This window comes from Prionailurus bengalensis, chromosome A2 (genome assembly GCF_016509475.1).
Source record: "Prionailurus bengalensis isolate Pbe53 chromosome A2, Fcat_Pben_1.1_paternal_pri, whole genome shotgun sequence".
Taxonomy (NCBI): domain Eukaryota; kingdom Metazoa; phylum Chordata; class Mammalia; order Carnivora; family Felidae; genus Prionailurus; species Prionailurus bengalensis.
Window position 1 is genome coordinate 9,186,600 of NC_057348.1, and position 23,061 is coordinate 9,209,660.

The 23,061-nt window shown below is 51.9% G+C and overlaps 3 protein-coding genes across 3 annotated transcripts; 2 read left to right on the forward strand and 1 right to left on the reverse strand.

Moving 5' to 3' along the window:
- Window positions 1–71: 71 nt before the first annotated feature.
- On the forward strand, window positions 72–4,126 carry CALR (calreticulin). Its single transcript, XM_043586714.1, has 9 exons — window positions 72–379; window positions 748–849; window positions 1,054–1,257; window positions 1,690–1,784; window positions 1,874–2,083; window positions 2,163–2,276; window positions 2,363–2,506; window positions 3,165–3,257; window positions 3,348–4,126. The coding sequence occupies exons 1-9, from the start codon at window positions 289–291 to the stop codon at window positions 3,546–3,548; spliced, it is 1,254 nt and encodes a 417-aa protein (XP_043442649.1). The 5' UTR covers window positions 72–288; the 3' UTR covers window positions 3,549–4,126.
- A 1,842-nt stretch (window positions 4,127–5,968) lies between these two features.
- Window positions 5,969–12,214, forward strand: RAD23A (RAD23 homolog A, nucleotide excision repair protein). Its single transcript, XM_043586715.1, has 9 exons — window positions 5,969–6,174; window positions 7,560–7,721; window positions 7,895–8,076; window positions 8,219–8,274; window positions 8,408–8,535; window positions 8,810–8,888; window positions 9,006–9,136; window positions 11,192–11,356; window positions 11,437–12,214. The coding sequence occupies exons 1-9, from the start codon at window positions 6,103–6,105 to the stop codon at window positions 11,548–11,550; spliced, it is 1,089 nt and encodes a 362-aa protein (XP_043442650.1). The 5' UTR covers window positions 5,969–6,102; the 3' UTR covers window positions 11,551–12,214.
- A 510-nt stretch (window positions 12,215–12,724) lies between these two features.
- Window positions 12,725–14,972, reverse strand: GADD45GIP1 (GADD45G interacting protein 1). Its single transcript, XM_043586716.1, has 2 exons — window positions 14,578–14,972; window positions 12,725–13,090 (listed from the first exon to the last, which is right to left on the reverse strand). The coding sequence occupies exons 1-2, from the start codon at window positions 14,925–14,927 to the stop codon at window positions 12,772–12,774; spliced, it is 669 nt and encodes a 222-aa protein (XP_043442651.1). The 5' UTR covers window positions 14,928–14,972; the 3' UTR covers window positions 12,725–12,771.
- Between the last annotated feature and the right edge of the window lie 8,089 nt (window positions 14,973–23,061).

The following is a 23,061-nucleotide window of genomic DNA, read 5'->3' on the forward strand; positions in this document are numbered from 1 at the left end:
TCCTTCATTGGCCAGTTGTATGGCCAATAGAAATCGGCCATCTGGGAACCCTGCGTTCCGAGGCACATACTAACCTGCTCAGACGACAAGGACCCAATGGAAAGTCAGGGCCGTGACCACTGACCAATCATCAGGTGCGGAGGGCGGGACAAGAGGCCGGGCCAGGTTGGTTTGAGAGACAGTAGGGTATAAAAACGCGCGGCCGGCGGCAGCGTCCGTCCCTACTGCAGAGTCGCCGCCGGAGGAGAGGTTTAAAGGGCCCGCGCGCCGCCGCCCCCTCGGCCCGCCATGCTGCTACCCGTGCCGTTGCTGCTCGGCCTCCTCGGCCTGGCCGCCGCCGAGCCCACCGTCTACTTCAAGGAGCAGTTTCTGGACGGAGGTAAGGCCTGGTCCCGCCTCGAGGCCGCCGCGACGACGAAAGCGGTCCCCCAGCCTGGATCTGCGTTGTCGCTTGTAATTACTGCTTAGAGGGCCAATGCGGTGGCCTCCGGGGACTAAAGCCGCAGGCGATCCTCCGTTGTGTGTCCCTTGGGGAGCGTCGAGGGTGCAGCGGACTCTCGCGGCGTGAGTTAGGGTTTGGCGGAGGATCCTTTAAGCTATCCAAGGTGTCAAACTAGAGGTTGGGGCGGGGGCAGTCGGGGGTTATCCCTTTTCCAATCCGCAGCAGTTTGAGGCTACTGGCAGATATTCGGTGGGGGTGGAGTGGGTCAGTACGGCCGCACTGAGCCTGCCCCTTTGATCCTCTAGACGGGTGGACCGACCGCTGGATTGAATCCAAACACAAGTCAGATTTTGGAAAATTTGTTCTGAGTTCCGGCAAGTTCTATGGTGACCAGGAAAAGGATAAAGGTAAGAGCCTGGCGGAGTTGGGGGGGGGGGCGGTGATCGGATTCAGGGGGACTTCCTGGAGGAAGCTCTTGCACACGACAGACATAGCTTGGGATCCCCACGAGCGGGGCAGCGGGGGAGGAAGGGGCAGTGGTTTGTACGGCCAATACTTAGGGTCTATGGAGGTTGGGGCCGAGCCATGACCTCACTCTGGTCTCTTGCTAGGGCTGCAGACAAGCCAGGATGCCCGCTTTTATGCCTTGTCGGCCAGATTTGAGCCCTTTAGCAACAAGGGCCAGACGCTGGTGGTGCAGTTCACAGTAAAACACGAGCAGAACATCGACTGTGGGGGCGGCTACGTGAAGCTATTTCCAGAGGGCTTGGACCAGACGGACATGCACGGAGACTCTGAATACAACATCATGTTTGGTGAGGGGCCCCGCCCTGGTGCTGACCTCTGATTAGTTACAGGGAGACTTAAATGTCAGGGACCCTTAAAGCTGGTGACAGGTAGTTGTGAGGATATGGACTGTATTTATGTAGTTGAGCCTTGCCTTGGGAGGGGAAGCGAGAGGATTGCATTGTTATTTGTTGGTGTGAAACTGTTAACTTGCGGTGTTTTATGTAGTTATTTCCTGATATTAGCCGTATCAAATTCTAGAGCTCTGGTTGGTTGGTTGGTTATTTCCTTTTTGAAAGTTTCCACCTACGGCCCCTTAGAGCCAGTCAGAGGCTGATTCCTGTGTTGTGACCCTTTGCAGATCTGTATCTAAGAACCAAGTCTTGCTTTGTAAAGGGGGGGCGGGGAGCTTTGCTACGGTGGGCATCCTCTTGCTCTAACTGGACCAACTCTTCACGTAGGCCCGGATATCTGTGGCCCTGGCACCAAGAAGGTTCATGTCATCTTCAACTACAAGGGCAAGAACGTGCTGATCAACAAGGACATTCGTTGCAAGGTGTGACTGGGGGTGGTGACAAAAGGCGGATAGGGGAGTGTCAGAGGCCAGCCTGGTGGGCGGGGCCACTCATCTCCCACTCTCTTCAGGATGATGAATTCACACACCTGTATACGCTGATTGTGCGGCCGGATAACACCTATGAGGTGAAGATCGACAACAGCCAGGTGGAGTCAGGCTCCTTGGAGGATGATTGGGACTTCTTGCCTCCCAAGAAGATAAAGGATCCTGATGCTGCGAAGCCTGAAGACTGGGACGAGCGGGCCAAGATTGATGACCCCACAGACTCCAAGCCTGAGGTTGGTGTTTGGGCAGGTTCTCCCTACATGGAGGGTGTAGAGGACAGCTGGGTTGACTGACCTCTCTGTGTACCTTCAGGACTGGGACAAACCCGAGCACATTCCTGACCCTGATGCTAAAAAGCCAGAGGACTGGGATGAAGAGATGGATGGAGAGTGGGAACCACCAGTGATTCAGAACCCTGAGTACAAGGTGGGGCTCTGAGCGGGGTTGGGGGGACGCACAGTGGGGAGTATGCTGACCCCCACTCACCCACTGGTTACCTTCCCCTTCTGCAGGGCGAGTGGAAGCCCCGGCAGATCGACAACCCAGATTACAAGGGCACTTGGATCCACCCAGAGATCGACAACCCTGAGTACTCCCCTGATAGCAACATCTATGCCTATGAGAACTTTGCTGTCCTGGGCTTAGATCTCTGGCAGGTGAGACCGAGGGGATACCTGGAGCACTTCACAGGTTCAGGGTCACCCGGGAGGAAAGGGACGGTAGCATTCGACCCCGAGCTGGTCTGATCCAAAAGCAGTGCTTTTTCTGAAGAATTTCGTGGTCTGTCTTATGGAGCGTTCATAGCACTCTCTTTGAGGTTTTGCTTATTTATGTGCCAGCTACCATTTTCGGTCCCTTTATGCAAAGGAGCTTGTTCAAGTGTCCTCAACAACTAGAAGTTAATTGGATCACCCCATTAGAAAATTAGTTTCACCGATGCTTGGTTGGCTCGGTTGGTAGAGCATGCGACCCTTGATACTTGGGGGCATGAGTTCAAGCTCCACATCAGGAGTAGAGCTTGCTGAAAGAATATAAATAAACAGATAAATAAATGTGACTTTTAGAAAAAAAAAATCAAAGGAAGAAAATTAACTTTAGAGAGACCAGGTTGACGTTTTATTCACTGACAAATATTCTGTGCCTAGAATGGAGCCTGGGTGGTAGAAGGTACTGGAAAAATATTTGAACAAGGGACCGAGACCCCATTTTACAGATGAAGAAAGTGAAGGGCCTTGTGTAGTGGTCCTGGGAACAGAGGGGGTGGGAGTGTTGTCCCCTCTGACCACCCGTCCACCCATCCTCCTGCCCCCCCAGGTCAAGTCTGGCACCATTTTTGACAACTTCCTCATCACCAACGACGAGGCGTACGCAGAGGAGTTTGGAAACGAGACCTGGGGTGTCACGAAGGTGGGACCAGGGTCTGATCCTGGGCTTGGGGGTGGGCAGGTCTGGTGGGAGGGGGCCCGGCCCTGAAGTACGGGTGTGGTGTGTGTACAGGCGGCGGAAAAGCAGATGAAGGACAAGCAAGATGAGGAACAGAGACTAAAGGAGGAAGAGGAGGACAAGAAGCGTAAGGAAGAGGAGGAGGCAGACAAGGAAGACGAGGAAGACAAGGATGAGGATGAGGAGGACGAGGATGAGAAGGAGGAAGAGGAGGAGGAAGATGCTGCCACTGGCCAGGCCAAGGACGAGCTGTAGGGGCCACACCACCGCCTCCAGGGCTGGACTGAGGCCTGAGCGCTCCCGCCGCAGAGCCGGCTGCGCCAAATAATGTCTCTATGAGACTGGAGAACTTTCATTTTTTCCAGGCGGGTTGTGATTTGGGGTGGATTTTGGTTTTGTTTCCCCCCCCCCCTTTTTTTTAAACTGGTGTTTTGTCTTTGATTCTCCTTAGTCCTTATTCCTGATCCTCCTCTTTCTTGATTGACATCTTTGCCTTCTTCTGTCCCCTTCTCTCCCCAGATCCCTTAGTCCCCCTCCAACCTGAGGGGGCAGGGGAATGTGGAGGAGAAGCCCCAGTCCCGAGACTCCATCTGCTCTCCTTCCTGGATCCCAGAGGGGGGCAGGAGAAGAGGGTGGCATCCCCAGCCCCCCCCAGCACTGAGGAAGAACAGGGCTCCTAGGGCCTGAGCTCTGACCCCTACCCACCACCTCCCTTCCTCCCCTGTTCCCAGGACTGGGCCACTTCTGGGTGGGGCAGTGGGTTCCAGCTTGGGTCACACTGAGAATGTAAGAACTACAAACAAAATTTCTATTAAATTAAGTTTTGTGTCTTCCTCCTGTGTCTCCTTCTGGGGGATGGGACTTGAGTAAGGCTCATTTTTCAGCAGCTGAAGTGTTGATTAAATGTCCCATAAGGTGATAGGAGTTGTTGTTTACCCCCACAACCCCAAACCAGTCGGAGGAGAGCAATTGTTAAGTGCCATTACAGATACTCCACATGAGAACTCGTTGAGTCTCTGCACCAAATTGGTGTTTGTTTCTATTACCAGTTTGGTTTGAGGCTGTGTGCCAGAATTTAGTAAGAGGTAGAGCAGGGCTATGAGCCCACACCTTAGCACCATTTCATGCCATCCATTGGACCCTCATCCATATATACTTTAAAAAAAAAAAACAAAACACTTTAATGTTTATTTTTGAGAGAGCGAGCATGAGTGAGGGGGGTGGGGCAGTACAGAGAGAGAGGGAGACAAAGAATCCAAAACAGGTTCCAGGCTCAGCCGTCAGCACAGAGCCCTACGCAGGGCTCGAACTCCTAAACTGCAAGATCGTGACCTGAGCCATCGGGTGCATAACCAACTGAGCCACCCAGGAGCCCCTTAACCACGTTGTAAAAGTCTCAGCTGGTGTTAAAAGCTATTCCTTTTATAATCATGAATATAGGTTCAAGGGTGGTAAATACTTTGCTGGTGGTCTTTAAATTCTTGGAGGGAAAGAGATGGTCCCACGGGGGGGATGGTACAGATTTGACAGGTCAACGAAGTCTAGGCCTCTGAGGCTCTCCTAGGCCCATCTCTTGTTGTGGACCACAAGGCTGTCACTGAAGTCCTGTAAGTAGGCTGGAGCTCATGTCCCTTGTTGCAGGGGAGAGGCAAGAAGTCCTCAACAGCTTGGCCTGTGGTGGAAACATCTAGGCTTGGTGTGCCGTAGAGGAGAAAAACAGCAGGACCTTGTTACAGTTGAGCAATGCGTGAGGTATCTGGTAACTGCCTGGTGCTGCGCTTGGGTTGAGTGCTTGGAAACTAAAGAGCAGGTTTGGAGGCAGGAAATGATGCAGGATGGGAAGGCCACCTAGTAACTGGGAGATAAGCCCAACCTTGCTTCCAACCAGTCCCACAAAACACCATATTCAGCTTAGGCTAAGCAATCCTTCAAGTCCATATTCATTGGATGGTTCACCATGCTTTACCCTACTGTGTTCTGTGGTCCAGCCCCATCCCTCTGGGAGGCCTCTAGAATTGATGTATCCAGGAAAAGTTGGTGGAGAGATTCTGTATTCAGTGTAGGGAGGCCTCGAAAGGTGAAAGTTTACTTAAATAATTGGGTCAGACTGGGGATACTGGGGTGAACAAAGTGGTCAGGGAAGGAGCAAGAGAGAGATGGGGCACCCAGGAGCTAGTACTGTAGGTTCATTCCCAAAATCCAACTCTCCCTCAGTAACGAATGAGGTCACAAAATGCCAGTTGTTCCTGTTTCCGCAGCCAAATGTGGTTTCTCGAATTTTTATTTAATTGTTGGTGACCTTTGGAGTATTTTTTCCAGCCCTGAGTAAGGGTTCCTGTGAGGGTGGCCAGACCAGAATTAAAACTCATTTGGAAGACAAAAATGAAGTTTTTATGGAAGAGATATAAATATCCATAAGTACATGAAAAACTGTTCAATGTAATCAACAAACTCAGGAGCACGAAAGTGGGGTCGTCGGAGCCATTTTGTGGCTGTATGACGTCACCGCTAACGGGCATGGCGTCACTCGCAGGAAACCACGTGACGTTATGCGTGCTGACTGAGAAGCGGCTCGCCCCGACCCCAGGCGCAGACTGTAGTCTGCGCATGCCTGGCCAAAGGGCTCTCTCTTGCGCATGCCTACCAAGGCTAAGGGGGCGCGCGCAGGTCACGTGCCCTGGTGGTCGGCGCGCGCACCGCCTGCCCCGGAAGCGGTCGGCTCGCGGCGCGGCTGGGCGCTAAGATGGCGGCGGCGTGAGTTGCATGTTGTGTGAGGATCCCGGGGCCGCCGCGTCGCTCGGGCCCTGCCATGGCCGTCACCATCACACTCAAAACGCTGCAGCAGCAGACCTTCAAAATCCGCATGGAGCCTGACGAGACGGTGGGAGCTGGACCGGAGCCCGGGGGCGGGAACGACGGGTGCCGGGGGTGGGTGGGGGCGGGGAGGACGGGCTCCCGACTGAAGGGGCGGGGTGGACGGCGCGGGCAGGGCCCTGCCCACCCCTCCCTATTCGCCTGGCTCCCGAGCCTCCCTCTGGTTCTCGGCCCAGCCCCCAGCGACTCGTGCTGATGGCGTTTGTGGGCCGGTCTCTGGACGAGGCCCCACCCCCCGGGGCACCCATCAGGCCCCGTCTCCAATGTCAGTGCCCTCGCGGGTCGCTGGAGCCGCTGGCTCCGATTCCGGGACAGGCCACGCTCTTCCGGACGGGAGCTCCGAGTTCGTAGCTTTGCAGGCGTCTCCTGGGGACGTTGGTGGCCGAGTTTGGGAGTAGTGACCAGGAGATTCCAAGTAGTGACGGCAGTGACGATGAAAACGATAAACCATTTGACTTTCAGTGATCTGTGTTTGTTGGTTGGTGGTTTGTTCTTTACCAGCCGCTGAGCGTTTTAGTGTTAATCTAACTAAATCTGCAAAACAGGCTTGTCGTTTGAGCACTCTTGACTTATCCACCACGTTTTACAGATGTGGAAATTTAGGAATTAGAGAACTTTGTCACCATTAGAAAAGCCGGTAATAGCGGAATGGAGATTGAAATTTGGTTTTGCCTCGGGTGAGAGCCCGTGGTGTAAACATTATGCTGCATTTTTAGTTGAAAAGAGACTTAGGACCTAAGAAATATATTGAGTGTCTAAACTCTGTTTGGTACTTTTTGCACAACTAGCTCATGAAGGAGACATCGAAGTACACTTTTTGTAGAAAAGGAAGAAGCACTCAGTTTTTGACTAGCCCAACGGTTTGACTTTGGGCAAGCCACTTAATTTTTCCTCTGTGTCTGTGTTTCCTCAAATATAGAATAAGGCTAACGATACCTGTTTTATGCAGCGATGAGGTCTTATAAGTGATGTGCATACATAGTATGTATGTAAGGCGTTTTTGGAAAAACTGAGCGCTGTCGTCAGCGTGCCGTGAAGAATCTTATTTCTTTTTCCTTCTATGGTTAGCATACTTTACATCTTTTGAAGTTACGTTTGTTTTGTTTCCCTCTTCTCACATTAGCGTTATCTCCACGGAAGCAGGGACTTCGGATGAGTTTTGTTCCTTGCCGTGTGCTCAGTACCTAGAACAGCGCCCGGCATGTCATAAGTGTTGAGGAACTGCTCCATTGCGTGGTGGGATGAGCAAACAGATTCGAATTTGGTGTTCTTGACTATGAAGCTTAGCCTCTGTGCCATCGAAGCTTGTGGTGTCTTTCCCTCCGCTTCCCCCTGCCCCCAGAAGAAAAGAAAGAATCTTGAGGTTTGCAATGAGTGTGCCCTTCCTTCCAGGTGAAGGTTCTAAAGGAGAAGATAGAAGCTGAGAAGGGTCGTGATGCTTTCCCCGTGGCCGGACAGAAGCTCATCTATGCTGGCAAAATCCTGAGTGATGACGTCCCCATCAGGGACTATCGCATCGACGAGAAGAACTTTGTAGTCGTCATGGTGACCAAGGTGGGTGAAGTGTGCTGGTTGGGGGTGGGGGGGTGGGTGAATTAGCTGGGGAGTTGGTAAAGAGCCTGTGTGCCCCAGAGAGATTAGCTATGAATAGGGCGGGGCAGAGACAGGATGGGATGTTGGGGCTAGATAGGGATATTGATGCCTGCTCCTTTTTCTGGGTGTCACAGGCCAAAACTAGCCCAGGCACTTCAGTTCCCCCAGAGGCCTCACCCACTGCTGCCCCGGAGTCCTCCACATCCTTCCCTCCGGCCCCTGCCTCAGGCATGTCCCAGCCCTCACCTACTGCCAGAGAGGACAAGAGCCCGTCAGAGGAATCAGTCCCCACGACATCCCCGGAGTCTGTGTCAGGGTAAGGCAAGGGAGCAGCAGCCCCAACTTGGGCCCTGTCCTCCCAGTACATTCCAACGCCCTCATACATGTTCCCACATATCTATCTGGGGGAGGGCAAGCACCGGAAGCCAGGGTCCGATTTCTCTCTCTTGAATTTGCAGCTCTGTTCCCTCTTCAGGTAGCAGCGGGCGAGAGGAAGACGCGGCATCCACGCTAGGTGGGTGGGTGGTCCCCAGGCCAGCAGCAGTTGGGTGCCCCAGCCGGCAGCTGGGCCTTGTGTGGGTGTGGGAGGGCCTGGGAGCTGCCCTTTCCTTTCCTTGGTGACCCAGGCCTTGCTGCTCCTTCCACAGTGACTGGCTCTGAGTATGAGACGATGCTGACAGAGATCATGTCCATGGGCTATGAGCGGGAGCGGGTCGTGGCCGCCCTAAGAGCCAGCTACAACAACCCCCACCGAGCCGTGGAGTATCTACTCACGGTGAGGTGGGGCTGCTGCCTCCTGGGGAGGCCTCAAGGGAGTACTCGGGCTTAAATACCTTAACGGGTGGTGAGAGAGGCAAAACCTGCCCTCAGAAGCTTTTGGGTTGTGGTTCCAGCCAGGAAAGGCATCCTGCAGGAGCTTGGGCATGAGCGGGTGGGGTGGGCCTGGGGAGGGCAGGGCCGAGGCCTCACCTGACCTCTGCCAGGGCCATGCGTGCAGGAGGGAGGCAGCGGGCAATCTGCGCATTAGAACTAAATAGGACCCCTGACAGGGAATTCCTGGGAGCCCCGAGCCAGAACATGGTTCTGTCCAGGAGAGCCAGGTGTCGGAGCAGCCAGCCACGGAAGGAGGTGAGCGGGTTGGGAGATGTGCATGTGGGGTGTGTGTCAAGGCATCTGACTCCCCCGCTCCCGAGCTTCTGGGAGTCCAGCATGGCGTCTGACTACACACCTTCCTCCTGCCGGCAGGAGAGAACCCCCTGGAGTTCCTGCGGGACCAGCCCCAGTTCCAGAACATGCGTCAGGTGATTCAGCAGAACCCGGCACTACTGCCCGCCCTGCTCCAGCAGCTGGGCCAGGAGAATCCTCAGCTTTTGCAGGTGCGGCCCTGGGGGTGGAGGGAGCCAGGGCAGGCACCACTTCCACTCCCCGTGCGGGTGTCACGGCCCCAGAAAGCTAGCCTGGCCTGGCCTGGTACGTGGGAGTCTCTGTTTGGAAAGCAGGTCTGATGCCCCCTGATGCTCCAGGCAGTATGATGCCCTGCTTGGTTTCATGTAATTTTCCCAAACATCCTGTGAGGTGTAAGTGCTGTTGTCCTCCTCTGTAATGGAGGCAGATGCCAGAAGTTTGGAGTAGTCTGGCAGCTGGTGTGGTGTGTGTCTGCCTCCAGCCTCTGGGTCCTTTGTGTCTGGCTTCCATACAGTTGGTGCATCATAAGCGCCCACTGGGTTGCGTGGCACTGCCCAGAACCACTGTGTCCCAGTTGGCTCTGGGACCACTGTGCTCAACGAGGCTCCATCCAGCCCTCGAAGGTTCCTGTGCACATGGGCAGTGGCCCCTGGGTGTGACAGGGTTTTCTGGATCCTCTGTGAAGGCCTCCCTGTCTTGGTTTAAGACCTGTCGTCTGCTGCTTCTCCACTTCTCACTCGGTCTCTTGTCCTGGCTCCTCCTTTTTACTTTCCCCAGATGTTGTAGGGCACAGGCTGCACACCTCTGTTGTCTTTATTTAGTCCTTCCTGCATATCGTCTTGGGCAGTGATGCCCCTCAAATCGACGTGACCAATCTGGACCTCCAAATGTTACGTTCCTTCTAAAATTTTCTTTAGTGTTTATTTTGGGGCAGGGGTAGGGGTGGGGGGGGGGAGAGAGAGAGGAAGACACAGAATCGGAAGCAGGCTCCAGGCTCCGAGCTGTCAGCACAGAGCCCAGCACAGTGCTCGAACTCACAAACCACGAGATCATGACCTGAGCGGAAGTCAGATGCTTAACTGACTGAGAGCAATCCAGGCACCCCTGAAAGTGCTTTCTAAAGGTCTAAGACTTCAGAGCAGACCCTCTTCTCATGCCTCCCCTTCCCTGCAAGGACCAGCCTGGGGTTGCTTGAGCCTCAGGCCCTGGGGGCTTGCTGGGGTCATCCATCACCTGTCTTGCCAGAACATCTCACTCAGCCCAGCCCTTCTCCCAACCTCTGTGGCTGCCACCTCATCTCCCACCTGGTTTCTGGCAGCTACCACCCAGGCCTTGGCTTCTGCACCGCCCCATGGTCCATGCTGCACCAGGAGCCAGATTCCTAAAAAAGCACTCTTTACCTTGAAATTAAAAACTGTCACACATAGGGGCGCCTGGGTGTCTCAGTTGGTTAAGCGTCCGCCTTCAGCTCAGGTCATGATCTCATGGTTTGTGGGTTCGAGCCCCACCTCACGCTCTGTGCTGACAGCTCACAGCCTGGAGCCTGCTTCAGATTGTCTGCCTCTCTTTCTGCCCCTCCCCCGCTCACGTTCTGTGTCTGTCTCCCAGAAATAAATAAACAAACAAACAAACAAAGTTGTCACACGTAAATAGAGTTGTAGAACACCTGGGTGAGTTAATGTTTTTAAAAAGTATATGGAGCACATCTTTCGCTATTTAACCATCACTGTGGTGTTTCCTCATACTAGAAAGCAGAAGAACACAGGTCTGGTCCCTGCACCTTCCTCTCCGATCTCATCTTTTGTTTTGTCCCCTTTTTGTTCTTTTACTCTGTTCATGCCACATGGGACTTCTGTTTCTGGGATTTGCCAAGTACATTTCTACCTCCAGGCCTTTGCACTTAATTGTTCTATCTGGAGGAAATTTCCCTTCCCATCCTACAGATCACAGACCTCCCTTTCCTGGCAGACTGTTTTTTTTTCTAGCCCAACGTTTACCCTACTGAATGCTGGGGCCACTGTTTACATTATAAGTCGTTATCCACTCGTCTGCTTGTTCGTGGTCTATCTTCCTACCCTGGAACATCAGCTCCACCAGGATGGGGCCTATATCCACCATTATGTTGCTATTTGGCCAGAACAGGCACCCTTTAAATATATGCTGAATGAATGAAAAAGGGCTAAGGACCTGGGGAGGAAGGCATCAAGGGCTAGGAGTCACAGTCTCGTTTTCTCCGTCTCACACAGCAAATCAGTCGGCACCAGGAGCAGTTCATCCAGATGCTGAACGAGCCCCCCGGGGAGCTGGCAGACATCTCGGACGTGGAGGGTGAGGTGGGCGCCATAGGTGAGGAGGCTCCGCAGATGAACTACATCCAGGTGACGCCACAGGAGAAGGAAGCTATAGAGAGGGTAAGAGGCCTGGCCGAGGGGTGACTTCCCTGGTGGGCCAGGCCCTCACCCCCTGCTCATACCTGCCCATCTTCCCACAGTTGAAGGCCCTGGGCTTCCCAGAGAGCCTGGTGATCCAGGCCTACTTCGCTTGTGAAAAGAACGAGAACTTGGCAGCCAACTTCCTCCTGAGTCAGAACTTTGAGGACGAGTGATGCAGGGAGGCCAGGCCACCCCCCCCCACCTCCCCACCCCCCCAGCTCCAAAAAGTTTTATAAAAGAAAAAAATATATATATATTCATGTTTATTTAAGAAGTGGAAAAAAAATCAAAAATCTTAAAAAAAAAAACAAAAACCAACTTCCCACCCTCCCAAAGTGGCTCCTATTCCCATCTTGGCCTGAGAAGACCCAGGCCAGACAGCTGTCCCTGATCCCCCGCCCCAGCCCTGCCTGCTCCAAGAAACTGGCAGGACTGGAGGCGACAGATGGGCCCCTCTTGGCCTCTGTCCCAGCTCTCTGCGGCCAGATGGAGAGGCGGCTGCCTGCTTCCCCCTCCCCCAAAGAGCCCCTGAGACCTCCCCCCCACCCGCCTTCTTCCAGGGTGAGGGGAAGCTGGAGCCCCAAACTTTGATCCTCCATAGGAGTGGCCCAACCTTTCCATCTCGGGTGAGCACCTCGGGAGGCCTAAGGATCCCTTCCCTAGTCTGGCCTTGGCCTCTGGCCTGCATCCCTTTGCTGGGGAGGAGGAGGAGGCCTGGCTTGTCCTGCCTGGGGAGGGGGTAACATCAGAGCTGCTTCGGAGGTCGAGGCCACCCCCACCCCAGGACAGAACGTGTCTCTGATAAAGGTTTTGAAGCAAATAAAGTTTTAAACGCTAGTCCTGTGGTGTGTGCCTACTGGGGCTTCCTACTCTGGCTCATCTGGGTCTGGGGGCCGGTTGGGCACAGTTGACACAGCGGTGCCAAGAAGGGGCAGTGGTCTGTCAGCCTCTGCAGACTGGGGCTCCCCGTCTCCACACCCTCCTTTGAGGCCAGCTCGTTCCCAGGCAGTGGGCCCCAGCCCCAATTTAGCCTTGGAAGGGCTGCTTCTCCCTGCCCCCCCCCCCCCCACCATCAGCACCACAGTCTGTTTTGGCTACACTTCCCCCCTTAGTAATTGGCTAATTACTGGAGATTAATGTTGGTAAACAGAAGCCTTCTTCTCCTCTGCCATCTGCTCCTCCATTATTTCCCCACTGCGTCTCTCTTTCTCCCCCTGAAGCCTGAGCTAGCAGGGCCCAGAGTCCCCGAGTGAGCAGAGCCAGGAAAGGTGGGGGATTCCCTGGCCCCAGGTGTTGGGAAGGAACCAGGGGGCCCAGGAGGGGGCCTGATGAGAGAGGAGGACAAAATCAGGGGTGGGGCCATCAGGCGGCAGGTTTTATTGGGAGAAGACCAGTCAGGAACCGGGTGCCACGGAGGTTGCTGGGTCTTCGGCTGTGGCAGCGGCCAGCGCAGCAGCTCGTGCCTCCTTCTTCTGTCTTTGTTTCTCCTCCTTGAGGCGTTTGCGCTGCTGCTTCTCCAGGTCCTGCAGCAGCTCCTGGAAGCGGGCGCTCCTCGGGTCCACGTGGTAGCCCAGGCGCTCCTGGGCCTCAGCCTGCAGTTGGGCCCGCCGCTCCTTGTCCGCCCGCTCCTTCTCCCTGCGCTCCTGCTGCTGCCGCCGCCAGCTCTCAATCATCTGTGGCATCTTGGCCATGCACTCGGCAATGAGCTGCTCCCTGCAGCGGAGGGCGGGGCGGTGAGAACAGCGACGCCCAGCCAGAAAAGGAGCACCCGTCTACCCACAGCCCACCCCCTAGTCTGCCCACATTGACTTCCCCGCGGAGATGAAAAACTGGGAAGACTCGGAGGTCGTGAAAACTGTCAGGAAAAATCCTTGACAACTGAAGTAACGGGCAGGAGAGACGAACTAACTTGAGCACAAGAGAGCCAGATCCCCAGAACCCCCAGGAGGAGACCCAGAGTCAACTGAGCATTTCACTGAGCTGTCTACTGAGCCGTCCCAGAGCCACACACCGTATGGCCATTCCCACAGCGCTTTCCTCCTACAGACATCACTTGAGCACCTGCTGTATGCCAGGCCCAGTTGTAAAGGCAAGAAATGGCCTGGACCTTTCCCTCCGATCCTAGGAGTAGTTGTGAGGCACGGCCCCATTTTATTTTATTTGTTTGTTTTTTAAGAAACCCAAGGTGGCTATATTAATACCAGATTAAGTAGATTTCAGTATCAAGAATATTATCAGAGATGAAAAATAATGACATGGGCGCCTGGTGGCTCAGCTGGTTAAGCGGCACAGCCCCATTTTAAAGATTAGAGACGTGAAGGTGAAAGATCTGAAGCCTGATGGCAGGGTTATCCCGCTGGGATGGGGTAGAGCCTGGGATTCACATTCTAGATCCACTGTTCAATGCGTGGGTGACTGAACAAGTGATTCCAAATTTCCAAGCCTCGGTTTCTCATCTCTAAAATGAAGGTGATCCCCTTTTCCTCTTAGAGCTATTGTGAGGACAAGAACAGTGAAAACCAGGAACATGCCTGGCCTGCTCCTCCAACTTGCCTGCCCACTGCCTCTGGGAAGTGGTACCGTCCTGATGCCCCTGGTCTTGCATTCTTCAAGTCTTCTTCAGAGTTGTCTCCAAGTCTGACCTCTGCCCTTGACTGCAGGCCCCATTACCTCCCACTCTTCCCCAGTCACACTGACCTCCTGGCAGTTCTTAAAGCATATTCCTACCTCAGGGCCTTTGCACCAGCTGTTCCCAGTACCAGTAACACTCTCCCGACGATCTCCCCACGGCTATGTCTGGCCACTCGAGTCTCTAAGTATCAAGTCCTCAGAGCCCGAGGTTCGAGGTCTTGCAAGCCAAAGTCGCTCTCCAGGGCACACTTTTAACTCAATTTTATCTCTCTTCCTCATGGTTCTCTGCCCCCACCTGAAATGATCTTGTTTTGTTCTCTGCTCTGTGCCCGGCACCTGGGACAAGGCCTTACACAGGAGGCCCTCAGTAAAGATTTGATGAGTGGCTAAACGAATTGTTACTCAAAAATCTGTTTTGTAGCTAGGTGAGCATACAGGTAAATCTACATACAGCACGCAAACCCCCCTGCGATGGACGCTGGATAGAGTTAAGCACCGTGCACAACAGTTCATCCGCCCGGCCGCAGAGGACACAGCCCGCAGCCCCGCGCCCACTCCACCGCACACACCTGGCCTGACGCTTCTGCTCCTCCGCCAGCCGCTGCACCCGCAGCGACTCCTGCATGGCCGCCAGGCTCGGGCACCATTCGCGCTCCTCGGCCTCCAGCTCGCGGAGCTGCTCCCGCGAGGGCCACAGCGAACCGGCGGCCACCCCGGAGGCGGCGCCGTGCCGCGCGAACTGCTTGGCCGCGTAGCGCGGCCCTAGCTGCCAGCGTGGGGTCAGTGGGTCGTCCGGGTCCGGCCACCAGGGCCCTGGCGAGCGGCGTGGGGGCGGCGGCGCCCGGTAGTCCCGGGAGCCCCGGGCCAGGGTCGTCGCCGGCCCTAGCAGGCTGCGCGCCCGCCGCACGGACGCCGCCATCTTGGCTGCGCGGGGTCCTCGCGGGCCGGCCGGGCTGGCCACAACACTGCCTGCGCGCGAGGTCCGGAGACGGGCTGGGCGGGGCGAGGGGGAGTCCCCGTGGCCCCAGCTCCCGGCTGGGGAGAGGAGGGGGTAAAAGTTTTTTTATCCGTCTTCAAGTATAGTTTAGAATTTTTTTTTTTTACCAGTTATTTATTAAAATCGCATTATATTTTCATTTTATATTCTTAAAGTAGCATTTGATTTTTCATTTTACAGTGTAAATATGAAATGTTTAAAAACTTAAATATGACTTCCATGTGAAGTTTAAACTACATATTACTTTATATTTTAAATATTTAGAATCTAAGGTATGCGTTAAAATGTTTAAATTTCATCTTAAATACTTAAAATATTGTTCATAACATTAAATATTTGTTATGCTTCATTTTATGCTTTAAATTTGATTTTGACTATTTCAGGATTTTTATTTATTTATTTTTTAATGATTATTTATTTTTGAGAGAGAGAGAGTGTGTGTGAGCGGGGAAGGTGAACAGGGGAGGGGCAGAGAGAGGGGGAAACACAGAATCCAAAGCAGGCTCCAGGCCCTGAGCTGTCAGCACAGAGCCCAGTGCAGGGCTCAAACGCGGTAACTGTGAGGTTGTGACCTGAGCCGAAGTCCGATGCTTAACTGACTGAGCCACCCAGGTGCCCTCAAGATTTTTATTTTAAAGAATTATGTAAAACCTTACCTAGACAATTGTTTAAAATGTTTAAATTTCTATTTAAAACACTTATTTAAAGTTCTATGGTTAAGACATTTATGTAGAAATTCGATCTTAAATTTTATTGTAAATATTTTGTTACTTTATGCCTTTTAATTTTTCATATATTTTTTTAAACATTTATTTATTTTTTTTTTAATTTTTTTTTCAACGTTTATTTATTTTTGGGACAGAGAGAGACAGAGCATGAACAGGGGAGGGGCAGAGAGAGAGGGAGACACAGAATCGGAAACAGGCTCCAGGCTCCGAGCCATCAGCCCAGAGCCTGACGCGGGGCTCGAACTCAGGACCGCGAGATCGTGACCTGGCTGAAGTCGGACGCTTAACCGACTGCGCCACCCAGGCGCCCCTTAATTTTTCATATTTAAAAAATGTTTAAATTGGTTGATCAAGGTGCAGAAATTAAATACTACTTACACAAAGTTTTTTTTTTAATGTTTTTGAGTTTTGAGAGAGAGAGAGACAGAGCGCAAGCAGGGGAGGGGCAGAAAAAGCAGGAGACACAGAATCCAAAGCAGGCTCCAGGCTCCGAGCTGTCAGCACAGAGCCTGACGCAGGGCTTGAACTCGTTAAGTGCAACAGCATGACCTGAGCCGAAGTCGGATGCTCCACCGACTGAACCACCTAGGTGCCCCAACACTACTTTTTAAAAACAGGATTTCAGTCTTCAAAAGGAAGGAAATGGGATGAAGAACATGGGTAAATCTGGAAGACATTATACTGAGTGAAATAAGCCAGTCACAAAAGAACATATATTGTGTGATTCCACTTATATGAGGTCCTTTGGGGGAACCACATCCGTAGAGACGGAAAGCAGAAAGGTGGTTGGCAGGACAAAGAATGGGCGTTAGTTAGTGTTTAAGGGGGACGGAGTTTCTGTTTGAGAAGAGGAAAAAATTCTGGAGCCGGAGAGTGGCAGTGGTTGCACAACAATGTCAATGTGCTTAATAGCACTGGACACGACGCTTGAAAATGATTAAAATGGTATATTTTACGTTACGTGTATTTTATCACACACATGAATCGCAGTTTGCGCAGTGAACTAGGAAGCCTGGAGAAGAACCCTAGCTCGCAACAGCGCCGTGTATATATCAATCCCAAACCGGAAACAGCGGGTGCCTGAGTCCATTCACAGCAGAACGGAGACCTAGGTTTTGATGTTTCAACCAACAGAATACTACACAGGAATGCAAGCGCAGAGATTACAGCCGCCCACAGCAACGCGAGTGGTTCCCAGGGACATCATTTGTAACAAGCAGGACCCACGTGATTCCTTTTCACAAGGGGCTGTTTTTCGTTGTGCGAAGTTTCACAAGTCATCCTTTTTGTGGAATGCGGAGAACCAGTGGTGTCATTAGGGATGCGCACCTTGAGGGGTGACCGATGAAAGCAAGGCAGCAGCGATCATTCTGGAAGTCCAGGTGGGATACCTCTGGCGGGGAGGAGTAGGCATCTGGTGGGTCACGTGGCAGGGTGGGAAGGGGAGGGGGCCGCTTCGTGACAGGTCATTGGGCTGGGCAGTCCTGTTCTGTTTGCTTTTCTCCAGATAGACTGGATTCAGGGTTCTTTCTTGGCTACAGTGACGCCTGAGTTATAAGTATTTTTTAAGCTGTGTATGTGTGGCTTGCATACTTTCCTGTAGATTTATTATATTTTGCAAGTGAAAAAAACAAAAATACAAGCAACAAAAACGATTGCAGTGAGCAGTCTTACGCCCACCTGTCGCCCATCCTCCGCTCCCCTGAGCTGCTTCCCCAACTTGTGTCAGTTTCTAATGTATCCTAGAGCCTCGCTTCATGCATTGTCACTTATGGTGTTAACGAATTATTTCACGGGGACAGATGAGTACAGTCACATGCGTCATCACCCAGACTCAACAGATATTAACATTTGACTGGATCGCTTCAGATCTTTTATTTACTTACTTACTTATTTAAATTTTTATTTATTTATTTAGAGACCGTGCGCAAGGGAGGGGCAGAGAGAGCGGGAGAGAGAGGATCCCAAGCAACCGGGATTGCTGACAGCTCCGTGGGGTCGGCCAAGAGCCCGAGGTGGGGCTTGATCTCACGAACCATGAGATCATGACCTGAGCCAAAGTCAGGGACCCAACCGACTGAGCCACCCACGCACCTCATCATCATCACTTTATTTTTTAATGTTTAAAAAATGTTTATTCGGGTTTTTTTGAGAGAGAGAGAGAGACAGAGCGCGAGTGGGGGAGGGGCAGAGAGAGACAGAGACGCAGAATCTGAAGGAGGCTCCAGGCTCTGAGCTGTCAGCACAGAGTTCAACTCAGGGTTCGAGCCCACGAACCGTGAGATCATGACCTGAGCCAAAGGCAAATGCTTAACTGACTGAGCCACCCAGGCGCCCCATCAAAAAGTGTCCTATTTAGGGGGGCTTGGCTAGCTCAGTTGGTGGGGCATGCAACTCTTCATCTCCGGGTTGTGAGTTCGAGCTCCGTGTTGGGTGCAGAGATTACTTTTAAAAAGTAACAAAGTGTACTATTCAGTGTCTCCAAGCATATTCACATGGTTGGGCAACCCTTATCGCCATCCATCCCTGGAATTGGTCACCTTGCAAAACAGAAACTGTCCCCGTTAAATACTAACTCCTCATTCCTCCCTCCCCCAGCCTCGGCACCCACCATTCTATTTCTGTCTCTTATGAATCTGACAACTCCAGGGATTTCATAGAAGTAGAATCATGTTATATTTGTCCTTTTGTGGCTGGTTTATTTTACGGAGCCTAATGTCCTCAACAACGTCCCCATTGTAGCATGTGTTAGAATTTCCTTCCTTTTTAAGACCGAATAATATCCCGGAGTATGTGTTTACCGCGTTTGGTCTGTTCATTCGTCCATCGACGTACCCTTGGGCTGCTTCCACCTTATGACTGCTGTGAATAACGTTCCCATGAACATGAATGTAAAATGGTTATTTTTGAAAAAAATTTTTTTAACGTTTATTTATTTTTGAGACAGAGAGAGACCGAGCATGAATGGGGGAGGGACAGAGAGAGAGGGAGACACAGAATCGGAAGCAGGCTCCAGGCTCTGAGCCATCAGCCCAGAGCCCGACGCGGGGCTTGAACTCACAGACCGAGAGATCGTGACCTGAGCTGAAGTCGGGCGCTTAACCGACTGAGCCACCCAGGCGCCCCTCGAGTGGTTATTTTTAATAGAAAAAAAAAAAAAGAGTAGAATAAAAATACCAGATTGTATCACATGTAGTAAGGGTAAGTATCCTCTGGTAAAAGAAAACTTTCTGCCACATATACGTATATGGATAGACTAATGTTCCAGTCGTGATCGCTGCTAACAAACCCGGCCCCAAACCGCCGTTTTGATTATGCTCAAAGAGTGTTATAGATCAGGAATTTGGGCGGAGCCCAGTGGGGAGGGCTTGTCTCTGTTCCATGCTTTCTGCGGCCCTCGCTGGGGAGAATTTGAAGCTGAATGACCTGATGCCTAGCCTCCAGAATCTTCGGCAGGCATCTTCCTTCATTCGTGTCTCATTATTGACGCCAGCTGAAGTCTCAGCTGGGCTGTTGGGCGGAGTATCGTCTGCATAGCGGTTTCTCCGTGTGAGCCAATTTGGGCCGCTTCACAACATGGTAGCTGGGTCCCAAGTGAACAAGGCCGAAGTGCGTGGCATTTTTATGACTGAGTTTCAGAAATCACATGACATGGGGCGCCTGGGTGGCTCAGTCAGTTAGGCATCCAACTTTGGAGCAGGTCATGGTCTCTCGGTTCGTGAGTTCGAGCCCCGCGTCAGGCTCTGGGCTGACGGATCGGAGCCCGGAGCCTGCTTCAGGTTCTGTGTCTCCGTCTCTCTCTCTGTCCCTCCCCCACTCATGCTCTGTCTCTGTCTCTCTCTCTCTCTCTCAAAAATAAATGTTAAAAAAATTTAAAAAAAAGAAGTCACATGACATCATTTCTGTTTGATTCTATTGGTGGAGCCAGTCACAAAGTCTGGGTTTGAAACCCCTCGGTTCAAGGGGAGGGATCAAAGACTTTGTCATGCAATCAAACGATTTTCAAGGTCACATACAAAAGATTGTATGTAAAGCACAGAGGATGGGGCATATCGTTGAGGTCTCTTTGGAAAATATAATCTGCTTCTGGTTCACAGTATAAAGCATGTGTCTTATTTAAAAAAAATTTTTTTAATGTTTATTTTTATTTTTAAGGCAGAGAAAGAGCATGAATGGGGGAGGGTCAGAGAGAGGGAGACAGAATCTGAAGCAGGCTTCAGGCTCCAAGCTGTCAGCACAGAGCCCGACGCGGGGCTTGAACTCACGGACTGTGAGATCATGACCTGAGCCGAAGTCTGACGCTTAACCGACTGACCCACCCAGGCGCCCCAATTTTTTTTTTTTTACTGTTTACTTATTTTGAGAGAGTGTGCGTGAGTCAGGGAGAGGCAGAGAGAGAGAGAGAATCCCAAGCAGGCTTTGTGCTGTCAGTGAATAGCCCGACAGGGGGCTCAAGCTCACAAACTGTGAGATCATGACCTGAGCCAAAGTCGACAGTCAGGCGCTTAACTGACTGAGCCACCCAGGCGGCTTGAAGTATATTTCTTACTGAGCGTAGTGGTTAAAAAAAAAAAAAAAAAGTTAAAAAAAAATCTGTGCTCCGTATCGTTCATGGTAGGAATAAACTATAATTATTACAGCAGGCTCTTTTGATGGACGTTTGTTTCCAATTTTTCTTGACTGCAGAAATAATCCTGCAGTGAGCCTCCCTATCTGTGTTCCCCTGTGCCCACGAGGAGGTTTCCCTGAAGTGCCCAAGAAATCCAAGTCTTTCCCCGGGATTTGCCGAGGGACATATGGCTACTGCGGTTGAGGTCCAGTGAACGAAGGGGGTTGGGGAAGGAGGTGCAGTGAAGAGTGATAGGCAAGGGCCAGCCCTGCGGGCATTATAGGCCATGGTGAGGAATATGGTTTATTCCAAGGGCAATGGGGAGCCATGGGAAGTCTTTGAGCCAAGAAGAGATGGATATGATTTATAGTTCTCCTCTGGCTGCTGAGAAGAAAAGACAATGAGTGGAGCAACATGGAGAAGCAGGAAGACCCATTAGGTGGCAGAAGGGGCCACATGGTCCCAGACCCGCACTGGCCTCAGGGCCTTTGCATCACCTCTGTTGTTTCTATGCCTAGAACTGTCTCCCAAGATCTTTATATGGTGGGCTCTTTCTTGTCATGCAGGTTTAACTCAGTGGTCACCTTCTCTACTTCCTGAACCTTTGAAGAGACAGGTAATGAAGTATAACTGGTCTTTGACCTCAAAGTCAAAGACAAGCTCACAGTCTTGTGGGTGAGACGCACAAATAACTACAACGGTGAAAGAGGAAGGAAGTCCCCACAATGGTGCAGGATTTCTGAACAGCAGTTTCCTACCAGGTCAGGAGGTTTCGGATCCACTCTGGGAAACATCAGCTTAGAAGTTAAGAGCAGGCACTTTGACGACAAACTAGCTTCCCCACCCCCACTGCTGGCCAGGGCTTTGCACACAGCAGCGGCCAAATGGCACAGGCCGGAGGGAGGGAGGGTGGGATGGGGGGGGAAGGAGCAAGGGGGAAAGAAGGGGTAAGGCTTCTGAGGGTAGGTCTTAAATAAAAAAAAAAAAAAATTAAGCTTTACTTATTTTTGAGAGACAGACAGACAGACAGACAGAGCATGAGTGGAGGAGGAGCAGAGAGAGGGAGACACAGGATCCGAAACAGGCTCCAGGCTCCGAGCTGTCAGCACAGAGCCCGACGCGGGGCTGGAACGCACGAACCACGTGATCATGCCCTGAGCCAAAGTCGGACGCTCAACCGACTGAGCCACCCAGGCGCCCCCTGAGGGCAGGTCTTAAGTTGAAATTTTAATTTACATTTAAATTAAAATTTACACAGCATACAATCAATCATGTGCAGTGAACTCTCCAGTGGCATTTAGTACATTCACAATATCGAGCAACCAGGACCGCTATCTAGTTCTAGAGCATTCCCATCGCCCCAGAAGGAAACTCCATACCCATGAACAGTCACTCCCCAGTCCCCCCTCCCATCAGTTCCTGGCAACCAGTAAACTCCTTTCTGTCTCTCTGGATTTGCCTAATTCTGGACATTTCATATAAATGGAGCCGTTTGTGACAATTTGTGTCTGGATTCTTCATTTGCAGGTTTTTGAGGCACATCCATATTGTAACATGTATCAGTCCTTGTTGGACTGAGTCATGTCCCCCCGAGATTCACATGTCAAAGTGCCACCTGCCAGTGCCTCAGAATGTGACCATATTTAGAAGTAAGATCTCTAAGAAAGTAATTCAAATGAGGTCATTAGGGCCCCTGGGTGGCTCAGTCGGTTGGGCATCTGACTTCGGCTCAGGTCATGATCTCACAGCTCGTGAGTTCGAGTCCTATGTCGGGCTCTGTGTTGGCAGCTCAGAGCCTGGAACCTGCTTCAGATTCTCTCTCTCTCTCTCTCTCTCTCTGCCCCTCCCCTGCTCATGCTCTTTCAAAAATTAACATGCATTAAAAAAATTTTTAATGCAAGTACAGTAAACCATAGCTTGTAAATTCTTTTCAAAAAAATTTTTTTTAAGTTCATTTATTTATTTTGAGAGAGTGTGTGAGCGCATGAGAGGGGTGGGGAGAGAGAGAGAGAGAGAGAGAGAGAGAGAGAGAGAGAACCCCAAGCAGGCTCTGTGCTGTCAGCACAGAGCTCCAGGCAGAACTTGATCTCAGGAACCATGAGATCATGACCTGAGCTGAAATCAAGAGTTTGTCGCTTAGCCAACTAAGCCACCCCCACCCCCAGCTTGTAAATTCTTACTCTCCTCCTCCAAAAGGTCAGCATGTAATAGACATCCGGATATTTTTTTAAATTCAACTTTCTTGGGGGCGCCTGGGTGGTTCACTCCATTAAGCAACCCACTCATGATTTCGGCTCAGGTCGTGATCTCACAGTTCCTGAGTTTGAGCCCTGTGTGGGGCTCCGTGCTGACAGTGGGGAGCCTGCCTGGGATTCTCTGTGTCTCTCTCTGCACCTCTCCAGCTTGTGCACGCTGTCTCTCAAAATAAACATTTAAAAGAACCTGTAAACTTAATTTTCTTGGATATCCTTCCGTGTAAAAAAAAAGAGGTTCCTTAGCCCTCTACCACTGTGTAGTATTATGGGATTATGCCTGCTGAGTCTGGAGAAGAGCGAAGGAGGCCGGGGGGGGGGGGGGGGGCAGTTGGAGGGGCTGGAGGGAGTGAGAAAGGGGGAGAGGGTGGGAAAGAGGAGGAAGGGGTGGTGGTGATAGGAGCAGACGGGCGACACCCGTGGGCTGCAGTGAGGACTTTGGGTGTCACCCGAGCGAGGTGCGAGCC